The 25,879-nt window shown below is 38.3% G+C and overlaps 1 protein-coding gene across 2 annotated transcripts in view; it reads left to right on the plus strand.

Annotated features, from left to right (window-relative positions):
* CALCRL (calcitonin receptor like receptor) overlaps positions 1-25,879 on the plus strand; it is a 66,892-nt gene that overhangs the window by 19,538 nt on the left and 21,475 nt on the right. Inside the window, exons 2-6 of one of the 2 annotated variants that reach the window (XM_051791136.1) lie at positions 14,954-15,050; positions 16,046-16,190; positions 17,718-17,828; positions 18,606-18,718; positions 21,833-21,924. In XM_051791136.1, coding sequence (XP_051647096.1) covers positions 15,003-15,050; positions 16,046-16,190; positions 17,718-17,828; positions 18,606-18,718; positions 21,833-21,924 — 509 coding nt within the window. In that variant the 5' untranslated portion in view covers positions 14,954-15,002. The remainder of the gene's footprint in view (positions 1-14,953; positions 15,051-16,045; positions 16,191-17,717; positions 17,829-18,605; positions 18,719-21,832; positions 21,925-25,879) is intronic. The other variant, XM_051791138.1, reaches the window with a different exon arrangement.

Genomic DNA, 25,879 nt, shown 5'->3' on the forward strand with positions numbered 1-25,879 from the left:
TATTAAAATCAGGTATTTCAGTGATCTTTTTTAACACCTATCTCTTGCAGGTGACTGTTACCTGGTGGAATGTGGCACTAGTGCTTCATTCCACTTTACTGCAGGGTGGGTGATCTTCAATCATTAGTTGAAAACTTCAAGTAGGACACAATGTGAAGGTTCATCTCTTTGGTTATTGGGGCAGAGCCTGTAAGTCATTATTTAGATGGCTGAAAAACCTGACACCCACTACACTGCTCTGTGCTATTCAATCTGTAGGGTGAGGGCTTGAAAGGGGCAGCAAGAGGTTGGAATGGGATAGAGCTGGGTGCAGGAGGTCACTCCAGGTGATGGTTATACCTTCACCGTACAGAAGAGTTCCTGGGAAGAGTCTACTTCGTGTTTCTCAGGTGCAAAGGGAATATTTAGGTAGATAACACTTAACACTGGAAATTTCTTCAATTTAAGTTTAAATTCCTTTAAACTCAGCAGCTGAGGTGTCCCCAGCAAGAGACATTAATGCCCAAACTACAACCTGAGAAGGGGTTTTTGTTCTGAGACCATCTCACAGGCAGGTAAGTGCAATTACAGGTGAAAGACTGGTGTAGACCATAAATGACTGATAATTCATTAGCAGAAATATTTGCTTATATTTGCCAGATTTTAAGTTTGTTTGGGTTTTCCCCTACTTTACCCAAGGATTTTTGCTCTCTATTTGCAGTCCCTTTGATGACAATCCCTACAGAAATGGATGGTAAATCCATTACTAGTTACTGAATGGATCTTTAAACCTCAGTTGTGACACAATGTGTGAAGTGGTGGTGGGCAAATCAGTTAAATTCCTTTCTTTTTATTTGTCTCCAGCACATTGGGGGTTTTATTCCTTCTGGCCTTCAGTATTTGTCTGTTAGTCTTTGTAGGCTTCTCAAAAACTGTAAATCTAAGCAGATTGATTCTAAACACTACACTTCTCACCAGTGTTCTCTGCTACAGAGAAGGAAAATTTTATCTGTATTAGAAGTTGAAAGACATTTAGATTTCAAGGACTGTCTGTGAGACATGAAGCTGGTTAAAATACATCCCACAATAAGACCCAGACATTGCTTAAGAATTCTTTCACAAAGCCCTTACTGAATATATCAACTTACTCTCAACTCTTTGATTCAGGATCAGTATTTTTAATTCTCTTACTCTCACCTTCCCTTTGTGTTCTCTTTTTGGTGCTTCTGTGTGACCTTAAAGGAAAAACTACATTGAAAGGGTAACTCCTATTCATTTCTTGATTCTAGAACTGAACCCATTTTCTCCCTAGAGTAATGATTCTCTATTTGGTAGCACTATATAATTTCAGTAGCTGACTTGGCTCCCACATTGGGATTAGTCTGAATTTCCCACCAGTTTGGTAGTCTGATTTTCAACAGATGCTTTAGGGTCATACTCCTTGTAATGTCTGACCTCTAGAGATCACCAGCCAAGTGAGGTTCAGAGTTCAAATCTCTGGGTGATGGCCACTGCAGATTTGAAATTCTCTCTTTCTCAAAGACAGTTTATTTCTGTTCTCCCAAGCCATGTAGAGTGTTGTAGTGAACCAGACTCAGGATCAATAATTGCTTCAAAGTTAGAAGTTGCCTGATAGCAGTGACATGAGAGGGGATTTATTTATTCTGGTGGTTGCAAATGATGCTTACTGATATCTCAACATCTTACTGAATTAATTTGAGGCAAATTAGGTCTTTCAGAGTAGGAAAACTCAATATACATAAAGCTGTGCGTGTCCCTCTTGACCAGGGTCTGTATCTAACCTGTTCTATGCTTTGCTTAGACACAGCAAAAAGTACTTTGCTTCCTAGTCCATAAAACATTTCTATGACATCTAAAATAATTAATGCCACCATTGAAATGCCACCAGTTTCAGAATGATGTGCAACAACTGTTTAGCAGTGCATAGCCAGTAAAGACTTGGGACGTTGCAAAAGAAAGTGAAGAATAAAAATGATTTTGTGATTTTTTTGTACATTATCAGTGAACAGTAATAAAATATACTCGTGCAGTAGTTGTTTTTCTAATACTCTCTTGAGAAAGGGAAGTATGTTTACTGACTGGGGAGGAAACCAACCGTATTTTTATTTCTTTTGGAAGCCTGGGGAAGTTAGGGCAATGAGAAGTTAGCTCATGAAATGTCCCCTGTTCTCTCTGTGGTGTAGGTCTGTAGCAATAGCCAAGCATTTTTATTTCTATAAAATTACTTACAGGGTCAGTAAGGCCTGTTAAGGAATTCATCACCCAGCAAGACTTGCATCCAGTTAAGATTTAGTATAGAAATTTTATGTCTTGGCCCAGTTACATATGTTACCTTGATAGCTCCTTGGGAAAAACAAAGATGGTTGTTCCTGCAGCTTCAGAAGAGAACAGAATTCTCTCTCCAGCATATATGCTGATTAATTCAGAACATCACATTCATTACTTGCTTGTTTCAGCAAATATCCTGTTCCATCAACAGCAGGAGGAAGCCAATGCAGGAGAAATCTGGATTTCACCAAAGGAAGCTTGGCATGGGCTACCACGATAGAAATAAATGTTTGTTTCTGAATGGTTCCCTCGCATGGAATCAGTTGGGTGATGTTGTTTCCTTTGGCTCCAGCAATGTCAAGGCCATTGATGATGAAAGTTTTGTACTGTTTTTCCCCCATTGCTTGGAAAATTTTCTCTCTCCTCCCTCCCTTCCCCCCGCCCTCAACCAGATCTGTGCCAAGCAAGCAGCTGGGAACAAAACTTCTCAGCGAGATGAGTTTGAATTTTCACATGCTCTGTGGAACAGGGTGCACACACACAGCTTGGAGAGGGTGACACTTGAGGGGTGCAAGTCCAGACTGTCTGAATCAAATGAAAAGGATGAGCCTTTTAAGGTGTCTTACTAAGTTAAAGGGTGCAGGAAAAAATGAAAAAAAATCTGTGCAAAGGTGGGGGTTTTTTCATAGTGGCTTTTGGTGCCTCAGTCTGAGGTAAGTAATGCCTGGCAGTTTGATGTCCAAACTGTGCATCAAAGCCAGTTAGCCAAACTAATAAATGGGAGCACTGCACTTGTGTATGAGACACTGGCAGACCAATGGCAGGATCTGTAGAATTACAAACTCAATCAAATCTTTATAAAAGCTTCCCATCAAAGTCCATGCATTTTGTTTCAGCCAAGGATTTTTATTTTTTTTTTTTCTGGAGCGTGAAATCAGTGTGAGACTTTCTGTGGGTTTTATTTTTCTCGAGGAAAATAAATGCAGGATGTGAGTGTGCAGAAAACATGGGCACCTATATTAAAGCTGCCTAATATTTTCCGTGCTTGCAGTGGAAATTTTCAGTTGCTTGCAATTTTGACAAGAGATTTTTCCACTCTATTTCCTCTATTATTATTATTATTATTATTATTATTATTATTATTATTATTTTATTATTATTATTATTATTATTATTATTATTACATTTGGACAAGAGATAATGTGCTTCAATTTTTAAATTATGTATAAATAAAATTTATGCTTTTATATATACTATGTATATGTATATACACATATATATACACATATATATACATATACATATATACATGTATATACATATACATATATATACATATATACATATATACTATGTATATATAAAATTTATATTTTATATAAATCCAGAACTGTGCTTGAGACTCTCTCCTCTGCTGTTGCTGCAGTCTGTGTAATGTTTGACTGCTTTTGTTATGTAATATTTCATCTTCCTGAAGTATCTTGTCCAAGTGAGACTCACATTTATCACAGCAGTGATTTTTTGTGTCCAGCCCACGTAATATTTTAACGTTCACAGTATTTTATTTTGCTTTTCATTCAGGTGAGGGAGGGTGGAACACTGCAAAAGGATATGGAAAAGTCTGTTTGTAATTAAAGGAACGCTAATTGGGCTTTAGGGACTGTGTGTAAGATACACTAGCCTTTCCCACGGCCACACCCTGAGCATATGATCTTCAACTGAATTCATGGAAACATTCACACTGCTTCCTACAGATTGCAGCTGGCACTGCCTGTAAAACCTCTGCTTCACAAAGAGCAGAGGGTTTTATGGGATAATGTGCGACGACACATCTCACTCTGCCTCGGTGTTACCGTCCAGCAGTGTGAGGCAGATGGGATGTGTTGTTCTCTGCAGCTGGTAGCCTCTGGTGTTTAAAAAAAAAAACAACAAATTGAGAGTTTGCAAGAGACGATCGATGAACAAATTTTAAGCTTAGAAAGGGTTCAGCTTCTTACTTTCAGGTAAGGACTGATGTCTACAATTTCAGGTGGGAGAAATTATCCCTAAGTGGTGTTTCAGAAAAGATGTATACATGTATCATTTCAGTCAGTGCTAAAGATTTCTGCTTAGATGCTCTTATTCAGACTAAAAGGCTGAGCTAATGCAAAAGAGAAATTATTCTTTTAAAAATAAGGGCACATCATCAAAGATAATTGGTAAAGACCACCGTTTAAATTTGTCCCAGGTGGTTGAAAATGGCTGTCCAAGCTGCCATCAGTGCCTTTTGAGGGATTGTATCTAATACAAGTTGAGACTCTCATGTTTGTACTGCAAGTTGTGTCCTCTGTGTACACTTTCAGATCAGAAATGCCCAGGGCTGATACCAAGAGTTCACTGTAGTCCCTGAATAGCAGTTTGCTTCCATTCAAAGGATCTCACTTCTCATTTTGTTAAGCTCTTTAGTTTACTGCTTTGATCCTATAATTAACTTTTAAACTGAAAACACCTCTGGCAAAGCAACTGTTTCTTTACTCCTGGGTGCTTCAGTCTGTGTCAGGCTTATGTTATGTCAATATTCCCGTGGATGAAGCTGAAGGGAATTCCCATTTAGAAGAGTTAGATACACTGATGGATACTTTCCCCAATTTGTCAACACTAAGGTTAAGTCAGGTGGACAGAAAATGGTGTTAATGTAAAATATCATTGGCTATAGCGATATCCTGTCCTCATTTGAAGGTACATATCCCCATTTGAAGGTGCATAGCCTCATTTGAAGGAAATATAGATAGAGGACAGAAAATTCCTTTATCCCTCTGCCTACTTTATGGCTACTCTAAGATGATTTCTGCAGCTGGTCTGTGAGGAGAAAAAGAGAGAGGTGTAAAAATGAAAGCTCTGGCTATAAATGTAAAGACAAAAGCTTTGACATTTTTGTGTTCTTAATCTGCCCTCTGAGTATGTGCATCCATTCTTTCACTAGAAGTCATTCCCAAGCCTTTGCCCTTCCTCACTTCCCTGAGTGCAGACCCATGGGAGCCTTGGAAGTTAAGTCCCCTGTTTTTGGGGGTCTCAGGAAGATGTGCATATACTGGCATGCAGTTATAGACTTTAGAAATATATAGAAGGTAATTTCTTCCCATACTGTTGAGATTAAATAGCTGTGGTTTAACTCTCTCGAGTCTCACAAACTCCTTTATGCCTGGCATACTCTGTGTGAGCACAATTCAAACCATTTGCTGTTCAAATGCCATTTTAGGAATACAAGAGATGAAAAAAAAAACATGGGAAAGCTGGGAAGTATCTGCAGCTAATTAAAGCAAAGGAGACAAGCTGCAGATGACTAGAATTCAAAAAGGTTGGTTTTGGCTGCTGTTTGGTTTTGGCTTTTCTACAGGATGGATTAGTAGTTTTGATAATTTTGCACAGTGTAACGTGTATTGTCCAATATTCAAAGGGTGAAATATTCCAGAGCTTGCACTTTCGACCTCTGGCATGTGAAATTTTAAATTTAAGAGGAAATGTTCTGAACTGTGGTGACTGAGGTTGACCTGGTAAAGGCTTTGAAGTAGCTGGTGGTTTATTTTGTTTTGAGCAAGTATACTAAGCTGAATATTTCTAAAGCTGCCTTAAATTTACCTGAATTTTTTTTGGAATAGTAAATGCATCAGGAATATCCCAGGAGAGAAAATGTTGACATGAACCTCCCATCTGAAATTTCATCCTTTGCCAGACCAAAATTATTGCCAGTGAAAAGAAAACTGCTTTGGGGATATTTTAGTTCCCTGTATTATGCTTCAGGTTTTTGTTTGGGTTTGTTCGTTGGGTTTTTTTGTTAGTGGGATTTCTTGGTTGTTTTTTTTTTTTTAAGCAAAAGAAAGAAACCCAGCACAAAATCAGGAGACTGTGGTGCTTCTGACGTTTCCATGAAGAGTTTATCTATATTTGTTTCATCAGTTCTGTTCAAGTCATTGACCAGTGGTGATCCCAAAGTTAGGACACAGGTTCAATGCAGTGGCTGTAGCAGCACTGTGTTTATGCACAAGCAGTTCCCTTTCCTGGCCACCTGCTCCTTCCCCATCCTGCTCTGAGCTGCTGGCATGGCATGGGCCACCTAAAAAGTTAATTTCTTTTAAAAAATAATATTATAAATTTGTAACTTTATCCATAACCGAATGAGAATATATTTACCTATATTTGTGTGTAAATATTTGCATTTCTAAATGTGAATCTAGAGGAAACTGGTGTGAAACCTGTAAGGTTCATAGACACTTAGCTGCCAAACTGGGTTGGAGCCAGCGAGAAAAAGCCTGAGTGGTAAGCTCTGATAAAAAACAAGAGTCCTGGTGCATTTTGCTTTACCCATTCTCCTGTTCCCATTGCCTTGTTCTGACCTTGAGAAAAGTCTTTGAACTGGGGAAATACCGTTCTTGTAAAATTAGCCCGTGTCAATGAAGAAATAACAAAAAAAACTTTTAAAACTCGGCCAGTTGAGAAAAAATGACTTCATGCCGTAAACATTTTCACAAAGAAACCTTTGGATCTCTTTTGGGTCATTACTTGGTAAACAGCATCAGGCAGAGTCACTCAAATGAAAAAACCACTGACTGAGAGGGGTACACAGTGCAGCAGTTCAGCTTGTAAACAGCAGTGTCTGGGAAAAAAATCCACCTCAGGCACCTGAACAAGGGGGGTTATACACGTGGCAGGGTCCATTTGATGAATTTGTAAATCCAAAACAAATAATTTTCCTTGGAGGTGGAGAAATTTTTTTTGGAGGGATATACCATATTTTTCACATATATCATGCTGTGTCTGAAGTTAAGAGGGACCATGAGGCTCCTTGAATCCACCTCCTTGCTCCAACCACAAACAATTATATCTAGGTAACTATTAACTATATTTAATTTTTTTTTTTTTTAGGTTACATTTTTGTTATTGGTATCAGCAGGTGCAAGCTGAGGGAAAGCAAGATGGAAAACATTTTTGTTTTTTCTCTAAACTGGGGCATGTCCTTAGGGGCTTCTCTTCTCTCCCTTAGAGACACAGCAAATAAGTCAATGCCCACTCAGTCAAGGGCTGTTCTCACACCCCCCAGAGGCCTGGAGGCCTCTCCTAAAATCTCTGAGATACCCACCGATCTTAATATATGCATCTGGAATGAAATGATAGCATTTGGGCTCAGGCAGGAAGATCCAGCAGTTCCAGTGGCATCCTTGTGGTGCTTTGCTGGATTGTGTCATTGGGTTCGAGGTCACATCCCAACGAATTTTGGAGTTTTCCCAAAATTCCCAAGAATTTTTGCTCCATGTGTCTGTGGGTATCTTGCTCCAGTTAGTTACAGGGCAGGGTTTTTTGTTGAATACATGCAGAATATGGAATGTGGGATGAATGTCATGAGCAATCCCCTGTTATTTAACATAACGTGTTAATTGGGACATCCTTGCCACAGCATGGCAGTTGTTTTGGAGGAAGTAAAGTTTTAGAAAAATTTGCTAAATTTTTTAACTCTTTTTTTTTTTTAATTGCTATAGCAAGAAATTAATAGAGTTTAAAAAAAAATAAAAGAAAGAAAAGAGAAGTACCAGCATTAAATCATCTTGATCCATCAGCTGTTAGAATTTAGTCATTCATTAGATCTGCCATCATCTTAATTTCTGTTAATAGTCTTTGCTGGGACACAGTTTGGATTAGGGCTATGGGGTGAAAAAGCTTAGGTTTGTAAAATAAGCATAACAATATGCTTACACAATGGTAGCCAAATAGCACTCACTGAAAAATCTGGAGGCATTCATAACTAGAAACTGTAAATTGGAAATCACAATTCCATCTCTGAGAGTAAAAAGCCCTGTCAGGCTGCTGGTAAAGATTTTTACTTTGCCAGATTCTCCATTGCTTTCATTTAACAACTAATTCCTCGAGTGAGAGAAATAATTTAACTTTGCTTTGGTAGTTTTAACATTCATGTGATGCATTTCTTTGGCATAGTTAAATATCCTGCCAGCTTGTAACCATAACCCTGATTAAATCCTTGCCTGTCTTCCACGTGCCATTGCAGCATTTGCTGCTGCTGGTTTCACATGCCCTTAAGGCAGGTAGAAAGTTCACCACATTTGAGAAGGAGGGGTTAGAGCCTTCATAATTTATGGGTAGAGCCTTCATAATTTATGGAAAGCATAAAGAAAGTGAAATATCTTCTCTTGAGAAGATCTGCCCATGTAAAAGCCAGGAAGAAACCCTCTTACCCTTTTTTATTGGTGGAAATACTGTCTTGAAGAGCCAAAATTGGTGTGATGGACAAAACCACAGGAACATCTTAGCTCTCCAGTCTGCTGTGTGGAAAGGAATAATGTTGCCCAAGAGCAGAAACTGCAGAATATTCCAGGGGAAGAACCCTGTGGGTATTTCCTCCCCAGAACCCTCATTTGAGGAGTTTTCTTGTAGTGGTTTTTTTTAATTTTATTTTTTTTTTGTTAGTTGGTTTGGATTTTAACTGGACCTCCATAACAATGTTTCTCCTCAGGATAGTTCACAATGCCATACAAACCTGTGAACTGAGCAAAAGAAGAAGAGTGTTAGAAAACAGAGGGTTTCCTCCTACCCAGAAAAAAACTAGCACCACCATCACTCTGTGATGGGTTCTTATAATTTTAGGTATTATTGGAACTGGCCACGAGCGTTGTCAACTGCTGCTGGTGATTTCTGTTGGGTGCAGGTGACAAAACTTATCTGAGTGGTAGCCAAAAGCTATTAATGGGAAGGAGCCCACAGGAGTAATTTAATCTGTGCAATCTCATATGCAGATGGTTCTCCAATCTCTGCAGGGCCTCTGGCAAGAGACCAGAGTGATGCAAAACCAAAAGCAAAAAGCGTGGTAATGGAGAGAATAAAAGATGTGGAAACATCTTTGAACTAGACCTAATTTTCTACTTGCATGGGGAGACCAGGGTAGCACATGGCCCAAGAATTAAACAGCCAGCACTTTTTCCTACTGAACCTGCATGACAAAGCTGTTACAAATTGAATGGTAAATTGAGATGTGCCACTCTGTTGCTTCCTTATTTCTGTTAATCCTCAAGAAGACAGTCAATGCCATTGTGCCACAACTGCTTCCTAGGAAAAATTCCTGGAAGGAAAGGGAGAAGAAGGGATTTTTCAGTGTGGTATTTTTTTATAATGTCTCCATGCATCTGAGCAATGCTCTGTGTTCAGGGGATGAGATGACTAAAGAAACTCGGTTCCTTTTTAAACTTGGGGCTTGTTTCCTATTTATTTTCTAGTTTTCATGATTATTATATGAGTATTGCAAATATTTTCCTAATTACTAATTTACTTGTGGCCTAGAAGCATCTTTATTCTGCAGTGCAAGAGGGGAAGGGTCTCAGTTTTGTCATCCTTTGTAAGCCACTCTGCTCCTCACATGAGCTCTTTTCAGGGTTCTGTACACACAATCATCTATCCCAGTAGTTCTAATCAGTTCAAAATAGTTTTAGGAGTATTTTTTTTTATTCTTGTTGTTCCATTTTTTCCTGATGTGAAGAGAGGAAGTCACAGGGTGGGATTTGAATGGATAATGGCTGTGAGGATGGAAATGCCCCTTATACCCATTCCATAAGCATCACAGTTGGGCTGTATCAGTGTTGTAAGGCAGTATAGTAAAGTTAAATTGAATTTATTGTGAAATGCAGCAGCATACAGATCTGACATATTTGGGTAACAGGCCAGTTTCTTCAAGTGAAGGAGAATACATTTGAAAAAACCCCAACCCTGTCAATACCAGAATGAAGGGAGCAGTGCCATGAAACATGTTGGAAGCTGTGAAGAGCTCATGCTTCTGAAATATAACCATTATCTCAGGGAGGATCCCACTCCTTTGATCTGTCTCACCTGTTTTGGGAGTCTGTAAATCCTGGGCCTTAATTCAAAGTGGCAGCCAGTAGGGAGTTCCAGTGCCATGAAACTGTGCTATGCAAAGTTCATTAAATTTGTTCCATAACTATTATTTTCTTCACTCCATAATTATGAGAAGGATGGAGTAATTCCCACACATACAGCTGTGAGCTGTTATGGAATACCATTAGAGCAGTTTGATCAAATGCTGACAGAAGTAATTCCCTCAGAACTAAAGGCATTTTACCCAAATAGGAGGATTTCCAAACTGCCCTGCATTGTTCCCTAAGATAAGTGTGGAGATTCTGTAGCCCACTTTTAGGGAATCAGTGGATCTGGCATGCACTAATGTTGGGCTGGTACTGCCCACTTGCTAAGCCTTTTAGTCAGAAGAGTATTTCCCAGACAGTTTATGTGAGTGGAGATGTAATTCCATTTGAGGCTACTGGTTTTGGGGTTGTTTTTTATAACACTGTACTACAGCAGTTCAAATTAGGGAAAAGTATAGGGCATTTTCCAGCTCGTTGCTTTTACCTGTACCTGGGGCAGAAACAACCAAACATGGCTTAGGATTTTATATACTTTGAGTTGTATGCTCCTCTCTAAAAAGAACCAGAAGTAACCAGGTAGCATGCACAGCTCTTTCTGAGAGATATTGCAACAAAACAAAATCAGGGACTGACAGAACAACAAAAAGGGGGGAGAGATGGTCTAGAAAATACCCATTCTGACCCCATTTTCAGTCACAGAGGAAGGATATACATCTATATCCACACCTATTTAACTTCAATGTTAAAAAGCACACTGCAAGGTGTGTCATTTATACTGAAAATGTTTTGTGGTTTTCTTGTTGGGGTTGGGGTTGGTTTATGTGTTTGGCTTCTTTTCCCTGGGCAAAAAGATTACCAGTTAGTGAAAAATGTTTGGGCATGTCTGTGAATGTCCCTGCAAAGACATAAGTCAGGTCTCCCTCCTATCCCACTCCCACAGAGTTACTTTCTGACTTGAAGGCATACTTGAGGGCAGCTGCTAGGGTAGAAGCTGTCTGCGGTTTTGATTTTGTGCTAAATGTGGTTTTCAAGTTCAAAAAAGAAGATTTTTCTCGCTGACTACTTTTTTTAACCCTTTTACTGTGTCACTGAAATGGGAAGTGTCTGGAGCTCAGCAAGGATGCCATTTATTCTTGGGAGGATGGGGAAAGGTTAAAAGTAGAAACAGCTGATTAAGCAGGATGGCTCTGTAGAGAAAGCAGAAGGAAGAGAAATGTGAACATCTGTTAAAGCCATACCAGTGGCTATTTTGGCTAAGTTCAGCTTGCAGTTCCTTTTGAATTCCTCCTTCTTCAGTAGATGTCACTGCTATCAGTGACAAACACAATGTTGGCCTCGGGAGCATCATTAATGTGGGTAACAGAGAATATAATAAAGAGGAAAATCAGGAAGTTCTCTTTTTTTTTTTTTTTTTTAAGTTACCCCGGTCTTCACTGTCTTTGGTGCAAATAAAAATGACATTTTGAAGATCTGATGATCCCTTTTACAGGGAAAATAAAGCCAGAACAGTGCTGGTAGCTGTGGTGTTGGGTTTACACCACTTACAGTTTCATTCTGTACCTATCATGGTCCTACTGGATTTTGTTCAGGTCCCCATTGTCACAGAGTGGAGTCAAGGGATTCTGTCTAAGCTTCCACCATCTTTTCCCTCCAGCTACCATTCAAGACAGATTAATATCAGCCCAACAGAGTTGTCTTCTCTTCCCCACAGTAAAACTGTCAGACTTATAGCAGCAGCCCAATGGGTCTCTTTTTACTATTAATTTCTTTTCCTCGTGTGCCTAATACCTCACAGCTTTGGGAGGGAAAGAACTTCCTGAGAACTCTGTTTGGTTTGTATCTCAGCAGAGCAGATGATTAAGAAAAGAAGCCTGACTTTCTCAGCAGTACTGGCCTGCTGCCTCAGTCCATGGGCTGGATTTTGCTGTCCATCCATCCCCAAGAAAGGTCCTAAACTGTCCTTCAGAAATTTATTCTGTAGACTGACTGTAATAAACACTGAGTGAATGAATTCATGTAATGATGCAAGAAATGCTTTCCTGAAGTCCAAATAGGCATCTGAATGACCTTCATCCTGCATTTTGTGCTTTGGTCCACAAGTAGGGATGTTTAGAAAAAGGATTTTTTTCTCTATATACATTTTTTTGAAGTGTGCAAGTTGAGAGAAATGAGTTGAAAGCACAGAGTGAATTATAGGCTTGACTTAACATTTTATCTTCTGGGAAGACTCAATAATTTAACAGTGGATACTGGAACAGTTGATAGGAAATGTTTACAAAATCACTAGGTATTAGAAGATTTGGACCATTAAAGGAACTGAGCTAAGGGATGAGTTTTGATATTGTGAAACAGAAATAAACTTGGACTGTGAATCAAAGCAGATCGTTTCTGCCTTTGTTTATATGATATTGTATCTTTTAGATAAATTGTATCTTTTTAAATAAATTAAAAAGCCCAGATAAACAAGGCTAAGCAAGGGCAGTATATGAATATGCATTTTAAATTTTCCATCCAACATTAGTTTTAGCACAAGAATTTTTGGGGCTATTGTGGAGAAAATTATTTTGAACTCTTGTATACGTGTATGGGAAAACATACCCAAATTGTGGTTGTTGTTTTCTACTTGATTGATCTCTTGACCCGTCCTGTGCACATCATTTGTGGATTTTAACTCTGCACAGATGTGCTTTGTCATACTTTGGAGAGAAAAGATTATTGACTTACTAAACAGTCAAGTTATTAATTCCAGTTTCCTTAGAAGGGCCAGTTTTTTCCCTCTCCTAGGAAAACAGCCACACCTGTAAATGAGTGAAACTTGTTAGAGGTTTGAATTAATCATCCTTACCCCCAGTTGTCATGCAGAGTTGAAATCCTATTGCCCTTTTGCTAGCTTAGATATCTAATTTAGATATTTGTAGATATTTGGCTTTAGGCAACCTTTAGTTATTACACATAGATATTTAGACTTTTCTTTAGTGAACAGATCATGGTCCTTACAATTATCCACTTACTTTAGTTCTCACCACATGTGGATTTTCCAGAGTAGTATTTGCTCAAACTAATATATTTCAGGGATGCTAATTGGTCTTTCTGTAAGTGTTTTAAGAGCCTCCAGAACATTGTATTTGGATTGCAGTGTCTCGTGGAATAACCTGTGCAATTTGCAGCAATCAGTGCTACAGGATTGTATGCCACTGGTAAAAAGAGAAGGAAGATTATGGATACAGTTTTAGTCTCAGTGAAACAGGCACAAAAAGTAGCTGATTTTACAACACATTTCTTGTATCTGCATCAGGCTGTCCAGTGAACAGCAGTGATCTCATATTTTGTGGTTAGCATATCCTACAAAATGCTGTTGATTGTATTATTGTTGTATTAAGAGGACTCAGTTTCAGTGTAAAAGCAGAAAAGTAGATACAGAATAGTTGCTTTTTGTGACTAGGACAGGGGTTTTTTTAAAAAGAATGAGCTTTTTTACAATTACCTCTACGTGCCAATGTACTGTCAGTTGTTTGTCATCCTCCAGTCCCTCCTAGGACGGGACTGCTGGATAAGAAAAACTTCCAAAGACAACAGCAAGTGTGACCTGAGCTCAGGATGCAGGTTTCTGTGTACTCAGCGCCCAACAGTCCTCCTTATTCTGTGGCAGTGGAATCTTTGAGCTGGCTGGATGAGGGACTTCTGGAGTGGGTGAGATTTAGGTCCTAATTCACACTGTAAGATTTGTACTGAGTTAATCTGTATGAGGGAGCTACACTCACAAATGTGTTATCATCTTTATTTCAGCTGAAAATAGCTTCACTGATGGTAGTACAGTGAGATACTTAGATTTTTAAAGGGTGGTTTAGTTTTAATAGCTTAAACTAAATATGGAGAGGCCTTTTTCCACGATGCAAGCAGAAGAAAAGCTGTTATCTCAGTTCCAGGCCCAGCTCTGTGATCTTCTCAGGATACTTCAGGACACAGTGAAATATTGCACGACAAATCTGTTAGAAATTTCCCTTCCTTTTGAGGCAGTTGTCACAGCAGGTTTACCCTGGATAGATGGTCTACATATTTAATAAATAATTTTGTATATTTTATGCATTAGGTGCATTTTCCACTTCCAGAATCAATTCCAAGAATAGTCTGCACTGTAAGGCGATCAGGGCTGGTTTGGGTAGCTGTATTTTCTTCAGATGACAGATAAAGAAACTACTTTACAGCTACTGCAGGTACAGAAACTGTTTTACAGCTCACAGTTAATTCTTGCAGCGTCACTGTCATCCTTGCAAAGTTGTAACTTCAGGATCAAGTAGCTTCTTACTAGATCAGTTATTCCAGAGAGGGCAAAATTAAATATCAGCTGGTATGAAGAAAGTACAAAACAACTGTGTGTGTGTGTGTGCTTGTGAGGATCTGAGTCTACTTTAAGGAAACTGGTGGTGGAGGTGTCAAGGAGTCCACTTGTATCTCAGGGCTGATTGCTCTTAGAGTTGGTACCTGGCTGAGGCAGAACCTTGGCAGATGTTGGTTGAGGCAATGGAGGCAGCAGGGCAGGAGAAAACTTTCTGCTGGAGTTCACTGCTGGTGAGCTGGGTGCCTTGTTTTGACACCACGTTGTACATCACCATGGATGTCACATGACAACATTCACATGTGTGAATAAAAATCAAGGGGACCTCCATCGACTCGTTCTAATTCAGAAATAAAATAAGTCTTTTATCCCTTTTGGCTTTCATTTTAATTGCTAAATTTCTTCCTAATTTTTTTTTTTTCCATTGCAGTTTGAGCTCATTCAACTACAACATAAAATTCACTGCACTGGCCACAGAAATGATAAAAAACTGGATCATGTTTTTGTTCTTCCTGTCGGTTACTATGGTGAGTCTTATGAATTTTTTAAATCCCTTGCAGTTTTAACTAGCATATAGAGAATACCACAGAAATTATTAATAAGGAAATGCAGAAATAACTAATCTTGTGTTCAGACGTGGCTTCTGCACCACAGGATCTTCACCTACCTTCTGTTCTCCTTTAAATTCCTGTAGTAAAGGAACAGAAATAATGTTTAACCTCTGCTGAACCCAACATATCTTTGCTGGCTGAGAACAGTAATAGTTGATAAGTGACATATAAGCAACAATCTACAGACCCCAGGAAGAGTGGAGGAGACATCTGAGATTCAGAGGACATCCTCAGGGCTTTTAAGTTCATCCCTTGTATGACAGTGGTACAGTATTTCAATCTTCAGCTTTGTTTTCCAATGAAATTTAGTGGCTTCCCATAAAACATGAAATTACTATTAAAAATGCACTTAAAAAGGTACAGATTATGATCAAGAATCCCGAGATTTTTTTTAATTTTAGTACCTGTAAAAGTGCATGTCATGTCTTTCGAATATCTTTTTGTATTCTGAGGGTTGACTTTATGGTTCACCAGACTAGAGAAACCAAACAGCTCTGGACAAGCCAAGTGCTTCAGTGCATAAAGTATATGGAAAGTCTTTTTTTTCATAAGGGATCATTTTGGATCTGACTGAAATGCCTTTTAGACTAAACTTTGATGTATTTCACTGGATTTTAGAAAAATATGCTTATGTGCCTCTGGCTGTCTCAGTGCTGCCATTATTATTTACAAATCTTGCCAATTGGTTACTCCCCCGTGCTCATTCAGGAGACATTTGTCAAGATTCAGTGGTAAGAATTGCTAAATTAACCAGCAAAACACAAAAATCACGCTGTCAGTAATAGGATTGGAAGGTCGTTTTTCTTGGGTAAAATAATATTTTAAAATGTAATATTTAAAAAGATTGACGTTGAAGAAGTTTATGCTGGAGCTTATAAGTGATTTGCTAAAAGAAGTCTCTTTCCTCTTAGTTTTTGGCCACTGCTGTACCATCTGAGGGGCATCAGAACATCACAGAGGACTCCTCACAGCTGAGTGTCACACGGAATAAAATCATGACAGCACAGTATGAATGCTACCAGAAAATTATGCAAGATCCTATTCACAGGAAAGAAGGTAGAAATTACTTTTTATGAGATTTTACCAAGGCAAATGGTCAACAGGTATAATTACACTAATTCACAATCCCTAAGTTATATTAAATTCCTGTCTTGCTGGTAAGTATTTTTCAGGTTGTATTTGAAAATAAATAAATTGTATTTGTATAAAAAATTGTACAAAAAAATTTGTATAATTCTTTAGAAACCTCACTTTGGGATGCACGAGGATAAAGCAATATGTTAAATTACCTGCCCATAACACTGCTTCTTATATAACACAAAGCTGTTATTTCTGATGAGAAAAAGTTAATTTAAATAGATATTTATGCTAAAAAAAAAAGAAAAAATTGACTAATTATTCTTGCCACTTTATTTCATTTCATGGTCTTGTGATAACTCTGTCTGCCTGGTCATATTGCCTTTAAAAATTGGAATTGTCTTGGTCCACACAGTTTCCCTGCTCTAAGGGCTGTGTTAGTGTTGTTTTGGCTTTTTCTGATAACTCACTCAGAGCTGACCTCAGTGATTCTGCCTCTCACTGTATTCACTGGTTCTCACTTGATAACTCCTGGAAACACTGAATGGCAAGAAAAGGGTAATTATGTTCTTCTACAAAGAGATTTTCCTCTTCTGAAATGATTCTTTGGAGGAACTGAATGCCTGGAGGTCTGAAATGAATACAAGTGTATGTGTGACAGTGTAAGTTTATGTCCAGCTTGGGGCCTCTTCAGAAGGGTCTGGAACAAAATGGAAGATCCTCAGATGAGGAGGAATTACAAGATGCTTGAAAACTGCAGCCTTAGAAACGAGGACATTATTAAGCCTTTAAAAGAAAACCGAAGCAAGGCACTGAAAACATCTTCGGATTTGTAGAGATGGTCCGTCACTCTTCTGTGTGCCTTTTGGGAAAGGATTTGTTTATTAAACCCCGGCCCGCTCTCAAGGGAAGTTTATTTTAGATGTTGGAATTTGTGTGAGTGCAGAGAGGCACTGGAACGGGCTCTTGAGGGACACTGTGGATTCCCAGTTCCTGGAGCACTTACAGGAGTGTCTGCCCAGGGATTGCTGCAGGCTCAGCCCAGCCTGTGCCTGCCTCCCAGCCAGGCTTTCTCAAGGCTTCTGGGACACCTCTACGTTTTTAATGGACTAGAAAACATATTTATAGGCTTGGTACACGTCCAGATATAAAGCCATTCAGTAAAATGGTCTTTGAAAACCTAAGACTCTTTGCTAAGGGACATCATTAACTATGAATTGATTTAGGGTTTTTTGCCCGCTCTGTTCTAGATCAGAAGTTTGTAAATTACTGATGTAGAATGAGATTGAATTTTAAAGCATTTTTGAAGAAATGTATGTATAGGGAACTCCCTCTATTAAGTGGAGTTTTAATCAACTACTCCTAAATCTTATTTTTCTGTTTCATTTTTTTGTTTTGTTTTTTTTTTTCTCACTGCTGCAAACTCACATTTCCAGTCTCTACTTTTGGAAGACCATTATGAAAGAAGGGTTGTTATTTTATTACCAGGTCTCTACTTGTTTGTAGGTCCCTACTGTAACAGGACATGGGATGGCTGGTTGTGCTGGAGTGATGTTGCTGCTGGAACTGTGTCAGTGCAGCGCTGTCCTGACTACTTTCAGGATTTCAACCCCTCAGGTAAGTGTGCATTGACTTCTACATCAACTTATTTCTCAATGAAATGAGGGTTTGGGTGCTTGATGTCTCTCGTTTGCCCCACTCAAGTCATTAATGCTCCAGAATTTCAGAAACTCAAGACCCATATTTGACTTTTCCTTTTATCGCATAGAAAACTAACTACTAACAAAGAGTTTCTCCCACTTTGAATCATTTCCTGTTTCTGTGGGTTAAACTTTGTGGGCATGTGAAAAGTGTCACAGATTTATAGTCATGTCCCTTTCTGCTCATTTTGCATTTCCCAGGGTCCTCTCATGCCTCTTTCTATTTGATGATAGAAATTATTGTGGTTCCAGAAAATTTCCAGTTTGGTTCTTGAGCAGTTTTCCTATTGCTGTTTTCCTGTCTGTCCAATCCTAATTTACAGGATGTCAAACTTCAGTTTAGATCTTGGATGTTAAACAAGCCATTTAAACAGTCTTGTCACTTCATCTGGTAGTTCTCTAACAGTTAGTTCAATATATTTTGATACTTACTGGATTGGAGGAGGAAAACCTATTTGTTTTCTTAAGCAAAATCACATCATCATTTGCTCTTGCCAAGCGAAAGCAACAGCCTCTGGTTTCTCAGAATTCATGGTAACAAGCAAAGTCTCTCTAGTCATATTAATAAAGCTGTCATTTGTTTGCCAATCTTTATTAAATACTTGGCATCAGGAAATAGAACTTCAGTGCTGACTGTTGCGTTTTTCTTTCGTTTTTCTTCTTTTGTTTATCATTCCCTCGACTTTGATTGCAGAAAAAGTTACGAAGATCTGCGACCCAAATGGGAATTGGTTTAGACACCCCGAAAGCAACAGGACGTGGACAAACTATACCCAGTGTAACAGCTACACACATGAAAAAGTGAAGGTAGGAAAGGAATAAAGTGCATGTTAATAAAAAATTTCACAAGTGTCCAAACTCAAGCAGCAGCAGAGTTGATGCAGCTCCAGATTACAGAAAGAAGAAAGGATGTTGAACAGAAAGGCTGAATTGTGCAAAACAGACTCAAAACAACCCGATCTACCTGCTTTGTCTTGCACAGCTGATTTCAGCTGCTTAAATAACATGATAATATTTTTTGTTCATGGGTATTTTAAATGTGTAGTACTTGTCTAGGCCATCCACAGTCACTGGTAAGTGAAGTGTGTGCCTTGTAGGAGCAGACCTTTGTGTTTTGCTCTGGAATTTCCAGGCAGGGTCCAAGTTGAGCAGAACTGTGGGAGGTTTGTCTGTCTCCATGCTGAGAACGTGGGTTTATGCAGTGAACTAAGGGGCAGATTTTCAGCAGGTGCACAGCCAGAGTTTTTACTTGGGATTAATTAATACATCTTCAAGGCATCTTTCAGCAGAGTTCAGATGTTGGGGGTTTAGATATTTTTTTTTCCCAGTGTGAAAAGCAGACCTAATCTATCTGTTTTTATAGGCAAGCTGTAATTGAATAGATTCACCACAGGATCTTTGAAGACCAAAGGGAACTAAATTATGAGAACTCTTAGATAGGGTCTCTCTTACCCTGTGCTCCTTTTCCTTCGTGGCCTGACTCCCAAATGCCTTTTTTTTTTTGGTTTCTGAGATATTAAGCTACCCACATGAATAGTTTATTTATACTCTTTTATATTTTATATTTATATTTTATATGCATTTATAAAAAGTTTATACTTTGAATTTATTTACATGAAATTTTGCAAGCATCCAAAATTATCAGGCAGCAAAAAAAGGTCAGGCAGCAAAATGCTTTTTTCTATATATCAAAGATAGACTACACACACACACACATATGGGAATATGTATAGATGCTATTTTTATCTACTTCAGCTTATCTTCAAGATAATATAGAAAAAGAAAAAAACTATCTCCAAATGAGCTCTTTTTTAACTACTTTGTGATATGTGAGGATACAATGGACGAAATTGCATATTTTGCCTCCCCCTAACTGTATTTCCACTAATATTCTTTATGTTTATCAAACAGTCAGTCATGGGAAGAAGCAGTAAATTGAATCTGTAAATGCCCAAGAACTAGGAATTTAAAATACATATCAGGGTAGGCTGCAAATTAATTTGGACCTCATGGAAAATGGCTCAATAGCAGCAGATTGTATCAAGAAATCTGACATGTAATAGAGATTCTAACTTCCTGTATCATTGTTGTTGAACACTTTAGGGTATTTGCCTAGAAACCATATTGAGCAAAAGGTGGTAACAGATGATAATAAGACAGTTTTATATTGCTTTTCCTCAAATCATGAGACCTTGAGTTCACTAAAGGCAGTTTAATTCTGTTAGCAGAATTGCTATATTCACTGATTCTTGCTAACATTTGGCTGGGAACCGAGGATTTTATTCAGACAGGAGCAGATCTCTGAAGGTCCTTCTTTATGAATAATGAGGTGTTTTCCCTCAGGCTGTTTTGCCTGCATATTCCAACTCTGTCCCACATCAGAAGCTATTGTTAAAGTGGAATAATAGCTCTGAACAAAACCTCACTGCTTGCTGCAATTCAGTATGTTGTTATATTAAGCAGCACTATCTCTTCACTCTGCTCAGAAGGCGGGTGAGATGTTGCACAATAAATCTGACTGCTGGGCATTGTTCAACTCTTATTGTTACTGCCCTCAGCAGCAGTCCCTGCTCTACCACAGCTCTAAATTGTGCAGAACTCCCCTAAATCCTTAACCTGCACGTTTGGCTAAATTGGCCACTGAATGAAGTGGTGATGTGGGGTAGGAACCTGTCATAAAGGGGCTGCTGTCATTTTTGCAGCCCAAATTCTAGGGTAACCCTTGTTTTTTCTCTCTTCCAAATTTTTATGGAAGTTTCAATTATACCTCTTGCATTGTTTTTTCTTTTTTCTTTTTTTTTTTTTTAAAAAAAGAAGTTATCTCATTTTTATCTCATTTTTAGAAGTAATGACAATTTGAAAATTTGTAGCATGTATACGTGGTTGTCACGTATACAGGTTGTCATCTTACAATCTACTTAAAGCTTCACCTGGAATCTTTTTATATTATTTCAAAAGTCCATGTATATAACAAGCTGTTAGTCTGTCTTAAGTTGAAATAATAAGTTCAAGGGATACAAGGAGTTTGCAGTATGTGAGCATTTCTATGCATGCTATAATTCTCCCTACAGAATCCAGATAGTTATGCTTTATTGTGAGAATATAAAGCTTAACCTATAAATCTTCATTTCCTGGTGTGCCAAATGATAATCTTACATTTAATGCAACAAGAGAGATTTTGTGAGACAGATTCCATAACTGAAAGCAGAGGTTTATTATTTTTTATTATAATTTATTAATTATTATTTAATTTATTTATTAACTAAAAGAATTAATGATAACATTAACTTATTGCAAATATTAATTTACCAGTTCCTTTTTAATCTTTTTTTATCTGGCCAGATTTTCAGGATTCTATAATTTGGCTGTAGGCTTATTTAACGAGTCTGTTCAGCCTTCACTGGTTTTGAGTTGTTAATTTTTTCCAAGCTGAATGAGAACAGAATTTCCAGTATCATATTCACGGCTTTCTTTGAAGAAAGTATCTTTGAATGATAAGGAAAAAACCTCCTGTCAGGGGAAAAAAAATGTAAATTCCTTTGGGGGGCACGTTTTACTTAGGAGCTGTCTTACTAAAAGAATCAAACCTCAGACAGGAAGGCACCCAGTGCAGTAGCTTAAATAGTCAGATTTATATAAACACTCATAAAATCCCATAGCAGGATATATTAGAAACCTGGTGTTTTAACTGGTAAAGGTACATTCCAGTGATGATTCCCATTAACCATTTGTGTTTCCTACAGAGAGGGGGTTTAGTAAGATGTTGTTTTGCAGGATTCTGGACTTATCATTATCTGAAACGTTTTTCTTTTTTTATGCTGTTACAGTCATTTTATGTGCTGAAATGATGTATAAATATGTGCTTCATCCAGAACAGCTCTGCATGAATCACAAGTGCTTGGCTTTGTTCTTGTGTTGCAGACGGCTCTGAACTTGTATTACTTGGCCATCATTGGACATGGTCTCTCCATTGCATCACTTCTGATTTCTCTTGGCATATTCTTTTACTTTAAGTAAGTATATTTAAGATCCTTTATCAAATATCAGTGGTTACCACAACCCTGCTTTCAATACTTCGAACCACCAGCCATCCAAATGAAATTAGGTTGAGCAAGGAGGTGAAGAAAGCCACTGCATTGATTTGGCATTGAACATTATGCTGTAATAAATGTGTAGGTTTATTTGCTTGGAGACCTAAAATTAAAAACCTGCGAACCAAAAGCTGTAGAATATATTGAAAATAGGACATGGGAAAATGTCTGTTTGTTTTTGGGGTGTGTGATGTTTGGGTTGTTTTAGTGATAAAATTACAGTGTGGATTTTAGGAATTGGGCTTAATGGTCCTTGTGGGTCCCTTCCAGCTCAGGATTTTCTATGATTCTGTGTCATGCCAAGCATCTGCCAAACTAAAGAGCAAGTGGAAACCAAAATACTGGTGACACGTGATACAGTAACATTCCAAAGTGGGTACTCACAAATATGGCAAGCTGTAAAGAAAGTAAGGCTAAGAGCTACGGTAGAAGTGGGAATAATAAATATAATCCCTTCTTTTATTCACTGCATTATGTGTATGACAGCCATGTCATCCACCAACAGTTATTATGTATTACAGTATTATCTCCTTGAAAGAAACTTTGAGCAGTGTGTCACCACTGTCACAACAGCTCACAATATAACGTCTTTTAAAATTAGTGTTATTACATCATATTTTGTGAACTTACTTTTCTTCCCCTGGGAAAAGACTCCTTGTCTTTGTTTTTTCTTTAAGAGCCTTTCAAGAGGCTTAGCAGAAAGGTGAAAACCAGGAGTGGTGCCACATGAGCAGAGCTGGGAGAGACAAGCTGTTCCCTCTGCCAGCTGCTGCAGGGCACAGGGTGGGCTCCCCTTGTTAGCTGGCTCCACTTTAATCATTCCTCCTTTTTTTCTCACTGGATAATGCACACCTGCTCCTCAGCATTGACTATTTCTTACCTCTGTGCCCTGCTGTCTCGCTCCATCTTTAATTTCCTCCTAACATTTCAATATGAATAGCACATACACTGGCCACTGATTCTGCTTTTCTGGTGCTGTGGGCTCTGATTAGGTGGGGGCAGATGATATCTGGTAAAAACAATTATCAGTTTTAGTCCCATCTGGTGGGAAATAGTGTTTCCAGTTTACCTGTGTGTTATTTCTCCAGGTTTCCACAACATTCCCACAAATCCCCCAACAAACCAGAATGTTTCAGCTTCACAGAATCACAGAATATTCTGGGTTGGAAGGGACCCACAAGGATCTTAAGTGAATGGCCCGTATGGTGGATCAAACCCACAACTTTGGTGTAATTAGTAACCAACTGAGCTAATCTCAGGGTCTTTGTAGCCTCCCTTTATGAAATCCAGTATTCAAGATGACTTTTCAGCTTTTTCTGCTCTCCTTTCATGAGGAAAACCCGAGTATTTGGCTTTTAATGAATTTATTTGCTTATGACCTCTTAGAGCAACGTTTACCATTTCCAAGTTCACTTTCCTTCCAAAACATCAACATGTGAAATGGCTCTGAGTCCTTATAAGAAGTTTGATTTTGCATAAAAAAGGTCTATGCTGTTACAATGAATGTCACACAGAGTTTAGCAGACTAAATATCTAACGTGGCAGGGAAAATGCTTTGACAGATTTCTTAGGGGAGAACAAAAAAATTTGGAATAGGATTTAATTTTATAATCTCAGAGACAGTCAAGCATGATTATTCTGGACTATAATATGAAAACCAAGGTAATTTCCTCTTGACTTGTGGCACTTACTGCAAAAAGAGGTGATCTGACATAATATGTCAGGTTTGTCTAACCATCCAGGGAATTTTTTTTCCTCCCTCTGGCAGAAGGATCATCTTTCCTCAGAGAACCTCGTGGAATTAATCCAGACCCACAAACCACATCTTCTTCGCTGTGGTCATGTTGGGATATAAAAGGAAATTACAAAATTTAAAGGAAGCTAAAGAAAAGTCCTCTGCAAGCTGTTCTCTTGGGATGTACAGTTCCTCTGAAGTATTTTTAGTACCAGGAGGGTATTTAAGGACCTAGATTAATACCAGGATGTATTATGTATCAGCTAAAGCTTGTGTAATTATTCATAGCTTTAACAGGTGGACTTATTTTTTTTTTTTTTTGCTATTGTGGAGGTGCCTTTGAATTTATCATTTCCAAAAAATTTATTCTGTTAGTTGACTAACTTTCCAGACAACCTTTGCTGGACTGATGATCATTAGAATTGCTTGAGGCTTGACTAAAAATTTGGCACTTTTCTCCATGAGAAAAAAGACTCTTTTTTTCCAAATAACAACTATTTGCATTTTGAATTATCTTCCTTAGGATTAAAATTTTTCCGTATTTTCCGTTTGCATTTGAAATTTTGGGGTTTCTTTTTCTTCAGAAAATTGTCTCATTGGAAATCCTTGTCCAGTCTGTGATTTGTCTTGTCCAAGTGCATTGGAGTTCTTGGTTTAATGGCATCCAATGGGCCACTAGCTTGGAATTCTGATCTTCTTCTCTGAGAATTCACCAGTGAGACATAAAGATAACTTCTTGCAGTGTCTCTGCTCTCTCTTTCTTTTACACACTTTAGATCATACATGTGTTTGTTAAAAACCTTCTGTTAAAATAGTTGTGTGGTTTTCATAAAGAAAGAGAAACAAGGCAAGAGAAGACTTTAAAAGAGCAGTGATTTAGGAGAAAAGGGAGCTACAATTTGAAAGATGCCCCCACACCAACCCAAACAAAAAAGCCCCAAGTGTCCTGTCAAATCCCATGACAGAGGATTAAAGAAAGAGTGGGCAAACCACTGATTGATAGATTGTTAGGGAGGCAGGAGGTTCCTAAGCCACTTTAGTTTCACCTGAATGGATAATTCCCCTTCAGTGCATATGTGGATCTCACTGGTTGAATTTTGTGGTACTGGAATACCTTAAAAACTCAGATCTCAAACCCATTTAGGGGTTTTTGAAAATGTTGCCTTTTTTCTTTTGGAGAAATATTATTGGAGAAGTTAATTTTTTCCCAATGTCCAAGTCGTGCAGGACTCAAAATAGGAAGAGAAATAGGTAATTTAGCAGGAGGTCTGTTTTTCTTTTACTACACATGGTCTAATCCTGGGATTGGTCATTCAAACATCCTTAGATCATAGATACAAGAATTAAGTGATTAAAGGGTATTACATCGTTAAGAAAAACAGTCAGAAAAAGTACTATAGGAAGGATAACAGAAGAGGGAGGGTGGGGAGGCTTAGGAAAAATCCTTTTATTACCAAAAGCAGTCTCGGTTTTTAAATGTCATCAGTCTTGCTTTCTTATTTCACGTCCGGTGATCCTTTCAATCCTTTTATGCCTGGGTGGAGGTGGGTGTGGATGGGTGTGTTTGAATATTCAGCAGGAACCGCTGCTGGATGACCCGAGAGATGGCCCCATTAGCTGTACGTGCTCTTCCTTGCCTGTGCCTTGAGTCCTGTAACAATAAGCAGACAGAATTCCAGAGTTCTCCAGGACTTGTTTACACGAGGCCCTTCACTGGAATCTGCCATTGTCTCTCTTTTCGTATATAAACCGTACAGGAGAAAAAAATATAAATATATACGTTTTCAAACGACATAAAAGAAAATTTATTACGACAGTCTAAGTTTATGCATTTGGGGGCATTAAAACAAAAGACTAAAATAAAATCTTAAAGCCTAATGGGATGTATTTTATCCCTTACGTGTATTTTATGTCACATTCTCAATGGTTTTCCATAGACCCCTCCAGCCTTTGTCCTATTTCATATCTGCGTTTTTCTGTTAAAACATAAAGGTCTTCTCCCTCCTGCCCTCCCAAATTACAAATGAATCACTGACCTCCCTGCTTTATCTTTTCTTCCAGACATGCTCTTTGAAAAGGCTAGAAAACTTCATTTTTTTTACCCCCCCATTGTGTGACAGTTCAGATTGTCCCCTGCTGACC

The sequence above is a fragment of the Manacus candei genome, unplaced genomic scaffold (genome assembly GCF_025592945.1).
Source record: "Manacus candei isolate 608988 ecotype Guabito, Panama unplaced genomic scaffold, ASM2559294v1 h1tg000029l, whole genome shotgun sequence".
NCBI classification, from domain to species: Eukaryota; Metazoa; Chordata; class Aves; order Passeriformes; family Pipridae; genus Manacus; species Manacus candei.